The sequence below is a fragment of the Mesocricetus auratus genome, unplaced genomic scaffold, assembly GCF_017639785.1.
Source record: "Mesocricetus auratus isolate SY011 unplaced genomic scaffold, BCM_Maur_2.0 Super-Scaffold_100003, whole genome shotgun sequence".
Classification (NCBI taxonomy): Eukaryota; Metazoa; Chordata; class Mammalia; order Rodentia; family Cricetidae; genus Mesocricetus; species Mesocricetus auratus.
In genome coordinates this window covers 19730442-19749291 of record NW_024429188.1, presented here as the reverse complement: position 1 = coordinate 19749291, position 18850 = coordinate 19730442, and the positions used below count along the sequence as shown (strand labels likewise).

The window sequence follows — 18850 nt, the reverse complement described above, 5'->3', positions numbered from 1 at the left end:
TTTGTGCAACTCATTGTGCAGAACAGAGTGGACTGGATTGCAAGATACCCTGCTAATTCAGCTTCAGCAGGCCAGGATTTAGAATCCTGTACTAGCATCCTGGCCAGATGTCCATTTTTAAAATCAGCTCCCATTTCTCCTTTCATAATCCTTTCTGCATGCCACCCCCTTTTGCTGTCTTCTGCCATTCCCTACTCATATGCATCCTTTTGTGCCTCTACTCTGTGTGTCCCATTTCCCTTCACAGTGTACAGTCAGGGTATTGGGTTTTGTTTAAACAATATAGAGATGGAAATGTAATAGGTATTTGATGGGGATTCCAGTGCCTCTGTAATAAACTGGAAAACCGTGTGAATCAGTCATGTCTGTTATTAAAACCTAGGAATTGTACAAGTTAGGAGATTCATCATAGCTACCCTTGTGACTTGAAAACCATGTCTTTTTTTCATCCTTGTTGATAGGTCTCTTTAGGTTCCCAGGTTACACATTAACTATCTGCACTTAAGCCATCTTCCCTCATGAGCCTTCCATAATTCTGGGATCTTTGACAGGGTCCTTTGCCATTCCCTGATTTCAGATTTCCTCTCAGTTTATATGGAATGGAGTAGAAGAGAGGTTGGATCATGTTTTCTACATCTCAGGTTGTGCTGAGTAACTATTTCTTTCAGACCTTTGTCAAATTCTACTACAAAGTAGAATGTGGTTGTTTACAGTGACTATTTTATGCCTTGTCAGGGTAGTTAAAAGATATATTTTGATGTACATGTTTATTTATGTTTGTTTATACAAACACACACACATACGCACATGAACAGACACACTGTTTCAACAATAGCATTTATTCACAGTGCTTGAGAGATAGTCATCCCTCTACCCTTTTGGGACCCTTGGGCTGTTTCTCCTGTTGATTTCCAGGATTTCGGGCCCAATATATCTTTATGAATATTTCTGTTGTATCTTATTTGATGTTTTCTGTTGAGAATGATTTGTGTCTCTTGATCTGTCTGCGTACTTCTCTGAGACTCAGACGTGTGGAGAAAGAACTTATATCCTGGTGTGAAACCACTTACATGCTTGACAAGTCCAGTGATGGCCTAGAGTCAGGCCCTAAAGGGGGCAATATCTTTTGATCTTGAGAATGAAGATCTTTGCATCCTGAGAGGCTATGTTTATGATTCCTGTGTGCTCTGGTGTGCTCCCTTTGGGTCTCACTTTAGGTATTCTGTGTTACCTATGTGCGTCATCATCTCCCTGCTTACTCTGTCTCATATATGAGAATTTCTACTGACGCTGTCCCATTTTTCATATCAGGAAAAATATATAGGATGCAGAATTTCCTCATAAAGATGCCTGCATCAGTAGTCAGATTGCAGAAGTTCGCCCAATCCCAAAGTTTCCCTGTCTTCTCTAACTATTCCTCCCCTGGTCATCTCTCTCAGGGTCCTGGCACTGTAAAACAACCTGCTGAATTGGAACAACTGATTGCTGAACATGACCCCAAGACTACAGGAGATGGAGCAGGAGGAAGAGGAGTAAGTACCTGTTTAGTGTACTCTCAAACACACAGGACTTAAACTTCTAATCAACAGGGAGAAGAGGGACTGAGATGAGGAAGCAGCTTCAGGTCTTGAATTACTTTTGCTTCATGATGCCTCACAGGAATAGGATTTTGAATATGTCTATTTTTTGTCTTAGTTGCCGCATGAGATTCCCTAAATTGATCCTTCGCTCTATATTAGGTACCTGGTTTTAGAGAAGAACTCAGTTATTTCTACATATTTTAGGCCTCTGAGAATGAAGCCCCAGATAGGTCTGATACTTAATAAACTCCAACCTTGTCCAGCATATCCAGGACTTTTCCATGAAGAAAATCACCATTCTTGTGTATCATTCCATTTTTAACATTGAAACAATATTCTTGGAAGTGGCCTAGGACAGGTTTGTGACTGTTGCGTCACTAGGTTCATTTCAAAGTAGTAATCTGCTCTCCTGAAAACTTTCAGGCAGCTGGCTGGAGTAGAGGCCTGTGACAGCAGCCCCAGATCATATCCAATCAGTGGTGCCTGTGATGAAAGGAAAGAAGGCTGTTTCGGGTATTTGCATTTGTGGGCATTTAAATAATGCTAACCTGCACAGAATCATCCTTTTTTGGTCTGCTCTGTGTAAAGTATTGATGTTGAAAAACAGCCGTACAAAGATAGTGTCCCGAGAATGGCTACCTAATTAGATCATAAAATCCCTTTTGTGAGGATCCTTGATAACTTGTTGAGGTCTGTTACTTTCTTACCTGGTTTTTTTTTTCAAATACATACTTCACGGTAAATAATACATGTGATTGTTTCTGAGAGCTATATTTCTGAGTGACTACCTCTTGTATAGGGTAGGGTTAAAATAGAACTGAGGTTCTATTTCTGAGAGACAACCTTCTAAAAGATTCTGTTTGTATTCTTGTCAACTCTTAGTGCTGTCAGACTAGTAAGTTTTGTCTACTGGAGACCTTTTCACAAATGATTTTTTGAACATCAGAATCTTTGACAGTGAGTATAACATGTGCATGCTGCATCAATTTGAGTCATTATCACTGGTTTGTACAGTTCCTTATGCTCCTTGTCCCAGTGAAACCCTTTGTTTATTCTTCACTCATTTGTTCGTTCCATTGTTCATTTGTTCATTCTTCCTGTTTGCCCAGAACTCATGACTTTCCTTTCTCCTTGTTGATGGCTGCCTCCCAAGAGCTGGATGGCACGAGATAGCAGGGTTTAAATTACTCTGAGTTTGTATTTTCAGTGTCTTTCTCTGTTTCTTCCTTAACCTTGGCTTCTACACATCCTCTTCCCTTGTCCTTCTGTATCCCCTCCTGATCTTTTCTTATTGCTTGTTGCTCTGTCTATATCTGTGTCTTTTGGCCTGCATCTCCCCCATTTCTGCCTCTTCTTCTAACTTCTACTTTCCCATATCCTCTCCCTGTTCTTCCCTTCCCCTGTTATCTTTACATCCCTTTCCAAATTTCCAACTCTTGTTCTTTAGTCTAAGCCCCCTTTCATTTATCCCTTCACACTTTTTAATTTTTCCCACCATTTACCATGTTATTCCTCTCCTTCCATTTAAAAAAAACTCCCTATCCACTTTCCCTTTTAAGTCAAGTATCCTTTATCACCACGTTCCAGCTTTCTCTACCTTTCTTGGCTCCACAGCCTTCATTAGGTTTCCATTATTTTATTTCTGTAATTATTACTGATATAGACATCATCATCGTCTTCCTCCTTATTCTGATGATGGTGATTACTTTCATTTCCTTTGCCTATACTGCCTGTCCATGTGCTACTGGGTTTTCTGGAACTCACTGTGTAGATCAGGGTGGACTGGAACTCGAGATCCTCCTATTTCAGCTTCACGAGGCCAGGGATTACAGTCCTGGGCTAGCACCGTGTCCAGATGACTAATTTTAGAAACCGCACAAGTTTCTCCCGTCACAGATCTTTGCGCATGTTCCTCCTTTCACCCTGATTCTCCTTCTGTCTGTTTCTGCATTCCCAGCTTCTTTCCTTCCTTTTGGCCTCTTCTCTGTGTGTCCCATGTTCCTTCTCCTTTTACCCTTCACCCAGGCTTGTTCACATTCACAGCCTTCCTGGCTTCCATGGTCCATTCCTCCTTCTCCCCCGATTTCTTCCCTTTTGATACCTATACTACTTTCTTACCCAGTTCCTCTGTGGGCCGCATTTGCAAACTTAACTCTCTCTTTTGTCCTGCCTTGTGAAGAGAAGCCTTTTCCTTGCCACCGCTTGGTTTTTCCCCACCAGTTGCCTGGGCTCTGCCGTGTTGTAGTCCTCAAATAGCACACAAGACGCTGTATTAATTATTAAGCTGTTGGCCTTGCTTGTTTCTTAATGGCTAGCTCTGACTTAAGTATTCATCCCATAATTGTTAATGTAAGCATTTCTCTTACCGGAGAAGTTTCCGGGCTTCTTATACCTATGGTGGTTACATCTTGACTCTCTGTGTTTCTCCTACCCAGAGTACTCCTCGAATCCTAGTCCCACATATCTTGCTTCCCTACTGGCCAACAGTGGTTTATTAACATATACACAGGACTTCCCCAACATTGCCTCTTTACAAATAACCTCTTTCTCATTCCAAGCATTTCCATTTACCACCTTTTGCCTGTGTTGTGCTGTGTGATTTTGTCTTTGAAACCTTTGTCGAATTCTATTATAAAGAAGCTGGTTTGAGAGTGTGGTCATTTACAGTAAGTATTTTATGATTTGTGTTGGGAGTTAAATGATATATTTTGATGTACTTACTCATATATGTTTATTTATACACACACACATACTGAGTCTCACAAATAGCATGTATTCGCAGTACGTGACAGATACTCAACATCCTTCTCTTTTGACCCCTGGGCTCTTCCTCCTTCTCTTGATTTCAAGAATTTCAGGCCCAGCATATCTTTATGAATATTTGTGTTGTATCTTAGTTGATGTTTCCTGTTGAGAATGAGTTGTGGCTCTTGACCTGTCTCTGTACTTTTTTCAGGCACAGATATGTGTAGAAGAAACTGATATCCTGGTCTGAAACCACTTACATGCTTGACAAATCCAGTAATGGCATGGAGTCAGGCCCTAAAGGGGGTGGTAACTTTGGATCCAGAGAACGAGGGTGTTTGCCCCCTGAGAGGTTATGTGTATGATTCCTGTGTTCTCTGTTGTGCTCACTTCAGTTCTCACTTGAGATTTTCTGTGTTGCCTATGTGCATCATCGTCTTCCTGCTTACTCCGTCTCGTGTATGAGGATTTCTACAGACACTGTCCTAGTTTTCCTCTCAGGAAAATTATGTAGGATGCAGAATTTCCTCATGAAGATGCCTGCATCAGCAGTCAGCTTGCATATGTACACCTGATACCAAACTTTCCTTATCTTCTCTAACTACTCATTCCCTGGTCATCTCTCAGGATCCTGGCACTGCAAAACAACCTGCTGGGCTCAGACAACTAGTTGTTGCACATGAACCCAAGACTACAGGAGGAGGAGGAGGAGGAGGAGGAGGAGGAGGAGGAGTAGGAGTAAGTATGGCCATAATATAGAGAAACATCAAAGACACCAGGCCAGAGGGAATGCCAGAAGGAAGGGGCAGAAGGATTGGAAGTATAATAACATAGGACAGAGCGATTTTAAAGGGTTCTTTCTCTTCCCTCACATGTTGTCTTTGCCTCCCTTATTCTAGTACTTGGAGTATATCACTAAAGCACTGAGAAAGTAGTCTGACTTTAGTTCCCTGAAAATGTTTCAATTAATTAAAAAATTTGGAACACAGAGTTGAGAGTTTAGAGACAAAATATTCCCCAACATGTCCAAATACCTTGCATACAGATGGACTTATGTTGTCTATCTTGACAAAAACAGCTTAGACCCATAGTATGTATTTGATTTGGTTTTCCTCTGATATCCTCAAAAACCTGTGTAGTGTAATCTGAAACGAACGGAGCTACACAACCTCAAACCTAGTCCAGGGTTTCGTCTCAGGCATTTCACTTGAAGGTAGTCAGTCGAGGGTCTTCTAGAACTTTCTGACTTCGGTATTTTTCCTGTAACCCCACGAGTCGATCTCGGTGGCGTCTTTCCCCATGGACATTTTTATTACGTTATTTGAGGTTTTTGTTTTATAACCAGCCGTCCCTTCCTCCGTAGATTTGAAACGGACATTCTTATTATGTTATTTGAGGTTTTTATTTTATAACCAGCCGTCCCTTCCTCCGTAGATTTTAAACGTTATTGCCGACTGGTGGGTCGTCCCTGGAGGGCTTCTCCTTTTTCTCCCTACCTTCGCTTTCCTCACTTCCCGGCATCTTTCTCACACCTCTCTCCCCCTCCCCTCCACTGTGTCTATTTCAAGCTCTATCAGTGGTTCCCAGGGCCTTCCTCCCTCACAGTTCTGTCATCATTGCCCCCCCCCCCAGGTTCTCTGCCCCCGATTTGCTTCTCTCCCTGTCTGAGCCTCTCTCTCTCACTGTCTATTCCCTGTCCCTGTGTGCCCCTCCTTCCTCTCTGCCCTGCATGTTCTTGACAATCCCCAGTGTGTCTTTCCAACAGCGATCCCTGTGCCTTTCCCTGTGGGATGCTTGGCTGAAAGGTGACAATTTGTTTACCCAAAAGAATATATTTTAGAATGTGGCACCAGTGCTGTGCTGTCCTGAGCTCATGATCTACCTGCTTCATCTTCTCTAGTGCTAGGATTTTAGTTTTGGGCCTCATCTCTCAGAAATACCTTTTCATGCCGTTTTTCACCCTCGTCATTGGAACTCTTGTAGGCCTTCTACCCATCATGTTTCGTTAAGTTTTCTTGGCTTTTCGTGCTCATTTTTGGAGGTCAGTGTATTGTTATTTTATATATGTTATTACCAAGAAGGTATTCGCTACGTGTCTGTAAATAGTTTCCCCCTAAGTAAGATGAGGTCTCCTTGACACTTTGGAGATATTTTTTGGCCCCTTTCCTGTAGGATTATAGTACTGTTCATGTGTTTTTAAAAACCAAAATATTACTTTTAGTTGTCCACCCCATCATGGTAGCATATGTCATTGTGTGTGAGTTTTGGTTGTCTTTAGATGATGGAGGAATTGTTCCCTTAGATGCATATTGAAAATACGTGCAAATGCTGCAAGAAATAGTAGACCAAACATGATAGCCCATTGAAAAAATATATTATTGCACCCAAAGTACCAGTCATACTGCATGTGCTAGGTTCCAGGAGAAGGTTTACCATGTGGATATAGGTCTTTGTGAACCCTATATAGTGATGGGTTTGTCATAGGTATTTCATGACCCTTCCAGTTCCAGTGTGATAAACTGAATGACTTTGTGAATCAGTCATGTCTGTTATTAAAAGCTAGGAATTGTACAGGTTAGCAGAATCATCATGTGGTTCATAGCTATGTAGAAGTTGGAGAGCTCATTATATCAGGCTCACGTGTGCTTATTTTTCAGCAACCAGAGTTTCACACTGCTCGTGTCTAGTCTTTTTTTCCATTTCTTTGACAGTGGCAGTGCCTTCCAGTTGTTCCTATATATGTCCTGCATTTCTTCTATCTGTGTTTTGTGAATTGAACAGAGTGTTGGCCCATTAGTTTTTGGCCTTTCTTATTTCCTAAGCCTCTTGTCAGTGATGTTGTAAAATACTATGCTAGTAATTTAACAATACTGGTGCTTAAGAGAAAGAGGCAATGGGACAGGTTTCAATCAGAGGGGTTTTTAATTAGGGAAAGGGATCATAAAAGGGGGAAAGGGAAGGGAGAATACCAGCCTCTGGAGATAGGATTAGTAGGAGCCAGAAGAAAGGAAAGAGGGGTTAAGGAAGAGAGAGAGAGGAGAGAGAGGTAGATTAACAGACAGAGGGAGGAAGGAAGTGAAAGGGAGATGGGAATGGGAATGGGAAGTGGTCAGGGCCCCATTAAAAGGGAACAAAGTGAATATACACAGGTTGCAGCAGCTGAGGGCTTATCTTGTCAGAACCCCAAGAGCAAGCAAGTACAATACCTGAATGCTCACAAGTGATGCCTTCTTAGCTACCTATATTTTGATTTCTTATTCTGAAAATTTCTTTACTTTTTTCTTTATTTACCACCCAAGCTGCTACTTGTATTTCCCTCTCTTCCTTGCATCACCCTCTTAGTTCTTGGTTCGTGAATGGTGTTTATCATGGTTTTCATATGCCTTGTTCTTGCAGCCTTAGACTGCCTGTTACCCATGTGTTATGAGTGGTTAGTTTTGTAAATGAATACACTGTGCCAATAGGAGTTCACCCCCCTGAAAATAGAAGCAGATATCTTCTTTGTGATACTGAAAGAACTCATCATGTTTCCAGGAAAGCCAGGGTTAATAGATAAAGAAGGCCATGCAAAAACAGATTTTTGCAGAATTCTACCAAAATGGGCAGGAGAGAGGAGAATAGTTTAGCTGGTTGATTTTTGGAAAAGGAGTTTCTCTGGAGTGTGGGACCCTTCATGGCTACCTCTGTTTCTTGAAAATCATGTCCCCTCATTTTTTCTTGGGAGCAGTCTCTTTAGGTTTCTCAGATTAGGTCTTAAATTCCTGCGCTTATGCCATCTACCCTTGTGAGCCTTCAGTATTTCTGGCATCTTTGACAGGGTCCTTTGATATTCCCTGATTTCAGGTTTCCTTTCAGTTTCCGTCATGTTTTCTAAGTCACAGGGTGTGCCGAATGAGTTTTTTGATAGTTTGGACATTAAAACAAATATTTTATACCTTATATGGGTAGTTTAAAGATATATTTGGATGTAATTATGCATACACACACACACACACACACACACACACAATCCCACACACGGAGTCTCACAAATAGCATATATTCACAGTACTTGAGAGATAGTCAACCCTCTTCCCTTTATGACCCCTGGCCTCTTCTTCCTTCTCCTGTTGATTTCAAGCCCAGCATATATTTATGAATATTACTGTTGTATCTTATTTGATGTTTCCTCTTTAGAATGAGTTATGGCGTTTTGCCTGTCTGTGACTTTCTCTGAGGCATAAACGTGAGGGGAAGGAACTTATTTCCTGGTCTAAAACCACTTACATGCTTGACAAGGCCAGTAATGACCTAGAGTCAAGACCTAAAGGTGGTAACTTCAGATCCTGAGAAGGAGGGTCTTCTTATTCTGAGAGGCTATGTTTGTGATTCCTGTGTCATCTGGTATGATCCCTTTGGGTGTGTGTTACTTATGTGCATCATGGGCTTGTATTTTCTCCATTTCTGCCTCTTCTTCTCTTTTGTTGCCCATGTCGTGTTCCTGTTTGATTTTAGTTCGTTCGTTCTGTCTCTGTGTCTGTCTGTCTGTCTCTCTCTCTCTCTCTCACTCTGTGTGTGTGTGCATGTGTGTGTTTGTGAATGTGTGAATTTTTCCTTTCCACCACCATGCAGTATATTTTTTCACTGTCTTCTCCATGCTTTTTTTCTTTTCTTTTTGGTGTTTTCAGTCTTTGTCTTGTGTTTATTGGTCCTGCAAATTTATGTACATGTTGATGAATGTATTCCTAGGGCACATGTAAGGAATTGAATTAGTGGATTGGATGGCATTTCTGTTGCCATTTGTGATATTCTGTGAATCACATTTAATAATTACTATTAATTTTTATGTAGATGAATATATAAAAGATTTTTGTTAAACTTTATTGTTATGTAGCACTTAGCAATTATGGATTTTTATTGTTTCATAGTTTTGCCATCTGAGTATGTTATTGGTTTGTGATCCCACGAACATTAATAATGAGTCTCTTAATTTTGGATTTGAATTGTGTGTGTATTTGATAGCAATTTTAACGTGTGTGTCTCTCTCACCCCCCCCCCCCCCCAGTGTGTGTGTGTCTGTCTGTTCTTATGTAGCATAAATACTCCTGCAAGCTTGCCAGAGTAACAGTCGTATAATTTCCATGCTATTTTCTTTTTTCTTTTTCTTTTTTTTTTTTGGTTTTTACTTGACAGGGTTTCTCTGTATTGTTTCGGAGGCTATCGGTCCAGCCTGGCCTCGAACGCACAAAGATCCACCTGCCTCTGCCTCCCGAGTGCTGGGATTAAAGGCGTGCGCCACCACCACCCGGCTTCCATGCTATTTTCAATTAGGGTCCTTTTTATTTCTCCAGGGCAGGCTTCAAATGGCTATGTAGTTGATGCAGTTGGCCTGTAATCATTTTCCTTGTGCCTTCCAAGGAGGAAGCATTATAGGTTCATTCTGTTTTGTTTGACTTCTACAGAGGGTAAATAAAATAGGATAGTTCATTTATGTTAATTATTATTATTGAAAAAAATTTATCCTAAAATAATCATAAACACAGACAGGGTGGTGGCGTCGGCTGGGTACTCCTTTAATTCCAGCACTCAGGAGGCAGAGGCTGGTGGATCTCTGAGTTCAAGGCCAGCCTGGTCTACAGAGCAAGCTCTAGGACAGGCCCCTAAGTTACACAGAGAAATCCTGTCTTGAACCCACCTCCCCAAAATAATAATAATAGTAATCCTGAATATTCAGTTAAGAAATAGTAAAACATACTTAAGAGGGTTGGTCACTTTGTTTATCATGGATTTAAACTATTTAGGTTGTTCACACCAAAAACATTTGCAGTCATTTCATTAGAGAGAACTCCAGAAAGTTGGCTCATCCTACACTGCCAAAACATTTTATAAAACTCTAGTACTTGCCCATTATTTGTGGAAACTGTGCTAGCAAATATTAGATAACAAGAACCTGATTGTTCTTGATATTAAACCTTTAATATGTTGTACTTTGGAAGCTTGCAGACTTCAGCTTGGTATGTTTTTCTTTCCCTTTATTAGCTGGCACTGCATAACAAAAAAGGTTTTCACACTGTGGGTTTATACAAAGCATCCCACAAAGAAACAAATTTCCATCTTTTCTCAGTCGTATGGTTTGAAAGTTCCTACTACTGGAGGGGAAAATATGGAATAATGTTCTATTCAATGCTGGTGAGACCCCAATATCTAGGCTATGTAGGTGGCTGAGTGACTCTAGCTGCCTAGAGTCAAGGTTCAGAAAAACAACTTACTGCGGGGTTTCTGTAGGAGAATTTATTTTTTATTTTTTGAAACTTCTAAAATTAAAGGAACAAAAATCTTTAAGGAAAATGTTTTCTCTATGAATTTCATGTTAGCTTATCTAATGTTATTATATTTACATTAAAAGTACTGTTTTGCATGAAAGGCTGTTTTTATTTACTTTAACAGTCTTCTTGCTAAACAACCGAGTCCCTATTTGTATCTATAAGCAATATACTGATTTAATTGAGAACGTACCATTGAAATATCTTATTAAGGATGTTTATGACTCAGTGATAACTAAAACACTAGCTTCACATGCCTGAACCCCTGGATTTGATTTCTCGTATACCTGCCCCACCACAATCACTTGTTTATTTGTCTGGAACATTTATTTAATACAGGTATTGGACCATGGTAGGCTCAGCAACTACTACTACTACTTGAATAAAAAAGTGAATATGCATCACATTCCATGCCGATGCATTACAGAGTTGGATCTGGTTTTAGCTCAGTTGGTTTATACTGCCTGGGAAATGCTAAAGTCTGGTGGGATTGTTTACTATGCAGTTTAAAGTTTGGTTTATTTTGGATCAGTCACAATTCCAGAAAGGAGCAGTGCCTACTTTAACTGCTTCTGCTTTGTCTCGCTAGTCTCATGGGAGATCCTAAATGTTCAAAAATAATGCACATTGGATGAAAGGTACTGGTATAATATGTGTATAGTTTTTTTCAATTTTAGCTGTAGTTCTTAATCTAAGTATTCAAATACCAATATGGCTAAAACATTGCCCATGCTATTCATCCTTTTGCTTATTAAATCAACATTGTCATGAGGTGTCCATTTAAAAAAATTACTTGTGAATTTCAGTGAGGGATACTTTGAATGCATCTGTAACTTAACCTGGAATTTCTGAGTACTTTTAAATGGTAAATCTTTCAGTTTGAACTTATGTTGTGTTTTTGCTACTGAAGTGATGTTGATTACATATTTACTTTTCAACTCCTTACTTAAATATTTCAAGAAAGTGAGAATGTCAAATCAGCAAAGACTAAGGCCTCTCCTAAGACAGACAGTGAATTCTTAAGGAACAAAAAGGTTACTAGTTGACTTATATACTACCCTATCTAAGTAAAAAATGATACCTGCCCTTGACTATGAATAAGCAAAGCTCCAAAGATACCTAAGATAGCTAATGTTTAGTGTAGCTGGAGATCAGAGTGTAGCTGGAGCCTCAGATAATTATCAGAAAATAACATTAGTTAGAAGACAAATTGGAGGGAATGGGGGTTTGGTAAAGCAAAATAAGATTTTTGCTAAAATAAAAAAGACAAATTCCAATAAGTTCAGTCCAAATCACATCTTGTGGGATAGGGATATAGTCAAGTTATCTGTAGCACTTGCCAAGAATGAGCATGGTGCTTTACCAGTAGGGAGAAATTTGAATGCTAGTTGTTGAGTGAAAGGAAGACAAACACAGTGGGTGGCAGAAGGGCTCTCAACAGTTAAGAGCAGTTGCTGCTTTTGCAGAAGACAGAAGTTTGGTTCCCAATACCCATGTCAAGTAGCTCATAGCATCCTGCAACTCCAGTTCATTAGATTTGATGCTATCTTCTGGCCTCTTTGGGTACAACACACATGTGGTACACATACAGACAAGCAGTAACACACACACACACACACACACCAATATACATTTTAAAAAGAAAACTGTGTATATGTTCATGTAAGATATCAAGAAGAAGTAAAACTGATCCAAAGTGACATAAATGAGAATAATATTATTTGAGTTGGAAGGGTATTTTTTACTAGGAGGAATCATGAAGATATTTTCTAGGTCCTAGAAGAAAGCAGGGGATGATGACTCACTGGAGAAGAAAAAGTATGAAATCAAAAGTAGTGTTTTATATGTTTTGTTTTGTTTTTATCTTTAAAGGATTACTTTTCAGGTGACAAACTGCTTTTCCATTCTATACAGTATTCCGTGATATGATTCCATTTCAAACTGATACATGAAGGATGAGATAAGAGGTCCTTTCAACAGATCTTTTTTTTTGTTTTTATGAGACAGGCTTTCTCTGTATTGTTTCAGAGGCTATCAGTCCAGCCCGGCCTCGAACTCACAGAGATCCGCCTGCCTCTGCCTCCCGAGTGCTGGGATTAAAGGCGTGTGCCACCACCGCCCGGCCCTACACTCAATTTTTGAAAGAGTTGTAGAAAGAGAAGACCTATCAATAGTTTACTTTTGGCTAACATGGCACATTGTATACTTTTCAAGCAAAACTTTGAAATCCGCTTATAATAAACTCAGAACTAGAGGCACATATGTTCTCTGGATTTCTGTGTGATGTATTTGGTGCAGATTGATGGGCTGTTTTAAGGCATTTTTTTCTACCTCTCTTCAGAGGGATCTTCACTTAAGCTACAGGTTCCTCCCATGTCAGGAAGCATGTGAAGGGGCAATTCCAAATTTACTTTGTGTGACACTTCTGGGCACTATCAAATGTGAGCAAATGATTTCTGTCACTGGGCTAGTATAGTGTTTTTTAGTTTAAGCATAAATTATGAAGAACAACAAAATCCAGAAAGTGGGACAGGGAGGGCATTGGTGCCAAAAACCAGTGGTGAAGAGATAAAGCTGAAAGTGTTGGAAGCACAGAAGGAGGGAGGAGTGACTTTGTTCAAATTCCTGTATAGGAGTTTGGCTGAGTTTTCCTTGCTCCTTGGACTTGATTTCCTAGGGAAGCATTTACTTTTTTGGGTCAGTGGACAAAGTAGGAGTTTGTCAGGAGTCTGGTAATGGTAATGAGTGTTCAGGATGGAACTAGATGGTAGACTCCAGGGGTCTTGGGTGCAAGGGCTGCTGTTAGGATTTTTGATTCTGGCTGATAAGGAAAAATCTGCCAAAAGGCTTTCTCAGGCTGGCCATATCTCCATGGTGGCCACTGCTTGAACGCGCCCTAGCAAGGTTTCTGGGTTCAGGGCTCAAGGTTCACCGCCACAGCAGTCTTAAGGTTTAAGACGTGTTTGTAGCGACCACAGGGCACACAGCCTGTTGTGGGAGGGCGGGGTGGCTATGTCGGTTTTGGGGCATGCGCGGCTCTGCGCGCGGCTTCTCAAAAATGGCGGCGGCAGTGTGAACTCTGGTGTCTGCTCCAGGAACTAGCATGACAGAAGTTTTGTTGCTAGGGTGGAGGAGACCCGAGGTGCGTGGAGCCCCCGGCCCCCCATGGGGAGTGGAGACTAAGTCCTGGTTTTGGAGTCCTGATGGCTGTCTGCAGGGTGGGTGGTGGGGAGCCTTAGGGGCAAGTCCTGCGCTGGGAACGCCCCCTTACTGCCGCGCCAGCGTCCCGCCTCAGTTTGTCCCGACACCCGTCTCACACCCCTGGACGCTTTACCCCAGATGCCACGGCTGCCTTGTTTCACTTAGTGTTCTCTGTGGGCCACCTCGGCTGCTAGCACGCAGTGCTGCCCTTCACACTTGCTCGGAGCCCTTTCCCTGGCCGGTCTTGCTGGAGGCATTCCGGCCCCTGGCCCAGCTCCCTCAGAGGGGCCCCTCTCCTGCAGTGCCGACAGCGCCCTCTGCAATTCTCCTCAGGGTAGGTGGGACCAGGCTGAAGCCTGGGGGCTTTGCGGGTGGTTGGTAGGGTTGAGAGGTTGCGATGACTTCGAAAGGTTTGGACTCAGACTAAGTTTTAGGAGGTAATTTGGATTTTGGGAGGGGACGTCAGCCTGGAAAGATGCGCCTGTGGCCTGGAGCCCGCGCGGGTCTGGTGCCAGGTGTGTGCTTTGGGGCTCCTCACGGGGGAGAGGGGATTGCGGCGTTAGCCAGCAACAGTGGATGCCTCCAGCATGAAGATGGATGGGAATGCATGGACAGACTCCTCTTGGAATGGTTTCGGTGAGGGGATGGACTCGGTCAGGGTTGAAGTCTAGTGACCACTGTTCCTTTCATTTTAAAACAGCCTGAAAAGGTTCCTCTCCTTTATTGACTTTTTTATTTTACCTGAATAGTACTTGTACTCCAAGAGTCCAAAAAGAGATATGAGATATTAGGAAAATTTGGAGTTTTACCCGACTCTTTTTCCCCCCTGGTTTCTTAAGCTATATTGCACATCTCCCATCCAGCCCTGTATTGTATGTGGGCAGCTCGCATATTTACTTACAGGTTCCCATCTGAGAGTGTTAATATTTTAAAGAAGGTTGTTAAACACTTGTCATTCTTCAGAAAGTATGATTACAATTTGAAATGTCTCTATTTTTGAAGATGAGAACATTAATCTTTATGGCTTAGCTTTAGGGTGACTTTAGCTTGCCTTTTGAAAGTAAATAGATTAGTTATCAAGGGAAACTGAGGCAGGGAAATATCTTTTGGTGTATGGTTTTCCAAAGTATTGGAGATGCTTTTTTCCTCAGAGAGCATTAGCTATTGCAACTTCAATGCTTCCAGGGACATGATTATTATTTTCAGTTTGAGGGAAGAATATTGGAAGATGTACTTGAGTACAAGGTGGCTTTTTAATAGCTTTTTTATAGTAGTTCATTGGCATATAGTTAATTCTTTATAATAATTGCATTGAAATGTTCCTAACCTAATTGTTAGGTTGTAATGGCGGTTGTAATTTTTGACATTCTTTTATTTTCTTCATTAAATAACATATTTGTAACAATGGATGTTCTTTTAAGCTATTTGTGGTTTTCTGTATTTAATGCAAATAATATGAAAATAAGCTTTTGAAAGTGAGCATAGTTAAGATTTTGAGAAGACAGTGAATCTGTTACCTTTCATTGATCTATAGCCTTATCTATAGATAGTTTGATATTTATAAAATGACTTAGTCAAATCATTTAAAACATCTGAAAATTTTGAATACCTGTTTATTCTCTAACCATGCAAATTTCTGTGTGCCTGTTTACTCCAGGGAACTGCTTTACTTCAGAATTTTAGTTAGGGGAAATAGAATGCTGTTACTGGTACTGCACTATGTATATGAGACTGTGTTAAAAGTGATGATGTCATAAATATACACAGTTGTTCTTAAGCATCTATTCTTATTTACCATGAGGCATTTGGTCAGCCCTTTTGATGTATGGCTGAGTTAACAGGTCTTCATTAAGCACCTGTGCTGTTTTGTTTTATGGAATTCACCCAGTTTAAGGTATATTAATTCAAAGCCCATTATGTTTTGTTCAGTTTCTGGGTGTTTAAGGCAACCAACTCACCAGTATATTCTTGTATATTTCAAGGTTGTTAAGAAATTAAAAATTGATACAGAACAACTATTTCTTTGCCTAACAGACAAACTTGAGTGTTTTTACCACTGTTCTTTACATTCTGGTTTTAACCGAGAATTATTTCTGATGAGGCCTCCTAGAGAGGGGTATTTTGCTAGTATTAGTTTAAATCAGTATGCACATTGGAAATTGGATATTTTTAAATGCTGAGCAATTGCACATTTATGACCAAGTAGCTTAGGTTATAACTAGACTTAAAATGTGCTTTTCTTATTTGAAAATATATCTTAAATTTCATTAAAACCAAATAATGGGATTATGATGGTCAGTTACAGGCTATATGTGACTCATTTTTTTTGAGTTGTTCCTTTTTAGCTGAGTGCCTGTTCCTCCCAGATGCTTCCTATCACCCCTTTTCCTGCCCCTGTTCTCTTCTGTTGGTGTCTGTTTCCGCATTAGTGAAATGGTCTGGGTAATCCTGGGCTGTCTCACTAAGAAATAATTGATGATGGTAAAGTGCCTTAAAAAGACCGAGTAAATACTAGGTCTTTTGAATGAAAATGACGTATTCCCTTGTTCCATTATAAGTTAGTTCCAAATACAAATTTTTACTTTGAATCCTTATGGGGGGGTATTTTATTTGAGATTGTTTATTGCCCCTGTCTTTAGATTAAGTGGAATACTGGGGTGGATGCAAGAGGATCCTCTGTTCTTTGAGCTACTAGTCAACTTTTAGAAATTAAGTCATTATTAATGTCATAGAGTTAGTACATGGGATCTTCAGAGTAGAAGTGTTTGTAGAAATAGAAAACCTAGAAATTTGACAGAAGTCAATGTTGGTGATTTTAAAAGTTTACCTTTCATAGAAGGTCTTGATACCCTTTAATCTTTTATCCTGAGGGATATAGAGGAATGCCAATTTCATTTGTCTTAAATCCAAAGTGGTATAATTTACTTATTTAATTTTATAAATATAGGAATATAATAGTGTTAAATACGTTTTCCATACTTGGTAGCTTGGGTTTTGGTTACTTGAGGCATAGAAATGCCTTTACCTCTGATGTCTCTTTTGCAAAAGTTTAACAAAAATGATAGTTATTTAATATCTATTTATAAATTTGAGAAAACACCTAAGATTTGAAATTGGTATGTATTGTTTGGTTTTTATGAATAAGCCATTTTTGGTTATTTTGTCTTTGTTATCTCATATCAGTAAACCTTGGTAGTAATAGAAATAATAGAGATGGTGTTTATATTGTGATTTCTATTAAACATAATGTCCCTACGTCTTTCTCTCACTTTTGTTTTGGGTCATGTGGTGGGATGTTTTTAACAAGAAATGAGGATAACATATTTGTGAAAAGTTAACTGATTTTCTTTTCACATGGCAGCTGGATTTGATGTTTTCTAGACTAGGTGAGTTCTTTAAAGAGTTAGAAAGTGGAGTAAACTTGTTGAATTTTTGTGTGAGTAAAGAGCTGGGAAATATTTGAAGATAGAGAACACTTAACTCCCCTACTTGTGACTTGTGTTTATGGCTGTGGTTCTGCCCCTTCCTAAGTTTATAGGACCAAATTGTTCTAAGAGCGGAAAGAGAGTGCTCACCTTTTGTAGTAATTTGCCATTGTAAACTTCCAAAGGGATAGACACAATGCAGTTCTATGATATACTTGGGGATACTTTCATTTCTTGGGAAAAAGTTTGTGTGTTTTGCTTATTGTCTTCAGAATACATATCACAGTTTTCACAATTTTTGTTTCTCAAAAGGATTAGTACAGAATTCCAGACATAAACAACTCTTTTTGATATGTACCTTGCAGCCTTTAGTAGTTATTTAAGAATGAACACTGTCAAAGTCCTTGATTTTAATATGTGGTCACTTTTGATACTTTTTATGAGTTTTGGCTAGCTTTTATTTTGATTTACATGAACTTAAATTCAAACAGTAATCCAAATGTATTTAAGTTATCTTTCTATTGAACACAAATATCTTTCTTGCTGTAGAACTGTTTTATTTTTTTCTTTGAAAAAAATTAAAGGGTATTATTTGGAATGTTTTTCATTAGAAAGTTACTGCAAAATAATGTTCATATTCAATTTTTAACTATGTTGGTAGAGTTTCATAAATATGCTCAGACAAAACAGTCTTGTAGTCATTATCAAGATAAAATAGCCATTAGTGATAAATACATGTGTGTGTTACTTAGCTTTAGATTAGTTTATGATCAGTTTTTTTCATGTTTAGATTTTAGAAGTTATAGAGATATATAAATGAGTAGTTTGCTGATACCTGCTATGTTTGAAGTATTGTCAGGGATGTTTAGTTTTCTAGTCACTTTAGATTGTAGTTTATTGCATGCTTTTCTACATTCGGTTGTTTAGTAGGCACTGTTGTCATCATTTCCATTATTTCTTGTCAGACTTGTGTTAGAAACCATAAATCTAGGCTGCACTGATAATAGAAGCAGGCTGTAACTTGATCTACTTCTTTTGTCAAAGTATAACACCATGAACTGCCTGTAGTAAATTGACATGCCATGCCATTAACTCTAGCCCTTCACAAATGTCGGTGGGCAGCAGGTTTTTGGGCAATTAGCTTGTGGCTGTGCTTTAAAACCTTAGGAATTTACAACTGTAAGCTAGAATTTTGGCAACCCTTGACTTGTATTTCATTCATCTATTTTCTGACAGAAAATGCTAACTATATACAGAACTTCCACATTTAATTTTAAAATGGCAAGTTATTCTTTAACTTGTAAGCTATAAATTTAAATAACTTAAAATATGATTTTCTTGTATTTGTTCTTAATTCCTTCCTTCCTTCCTTCCTTCCTTCCTTCCTTCCTTCCTTCCTTCCTTCCTTCCTTCCTTCCTTCCTTCCTTCCTTGTTTTTTTTGAGCCAGGATCTCATGTAGCTCAGACTGACCTTGAACTCATTATCCTCCTGTCTCCAATATTCCATGTTGGATTTGTTTTGACAAACAAAAAGGCTAATTTCTAATTCGTTGGGGGTAGATCTTTCTAAAAGATTGCTAAAATCTTTCCTATAGAA

At 39.5% G+C, this 18850-nt stretch overlaps 1 protein-coding gene across 8 annotated transcripts in view; it reads left to right on the top strand.

Annotated features, from left to right (window-relative positions):
• Scml2 (Scm polycomb group protein like 2) overlaps nt 1-18850 on the top strand; it is a 129500-nt gene that overhangs the window by 25113 nt on the left and 85537 nt on the right. For 2 of the 8 annotated variants that reach the window (XM_040744111.1, XM_040744110.1), the window contains exon 1: nt 13721-14162. In XM_040744111.1, the coding sequence (XP_040600045.1) occupies nt 13731-14162 (432 nt within the window). In that variant the 5' untranslated portion in view covers nt 13721-13730. Of the gene's footprint in view, nt 1-1439; nt 1533-13719; nt 14163-18850 lie in introns of those variants that run through there. The other 6 variants (XM_040744108.1, XM_040744107.1, XM_040744114.1 and 3 more) reach the window with 4 other exon arrangements.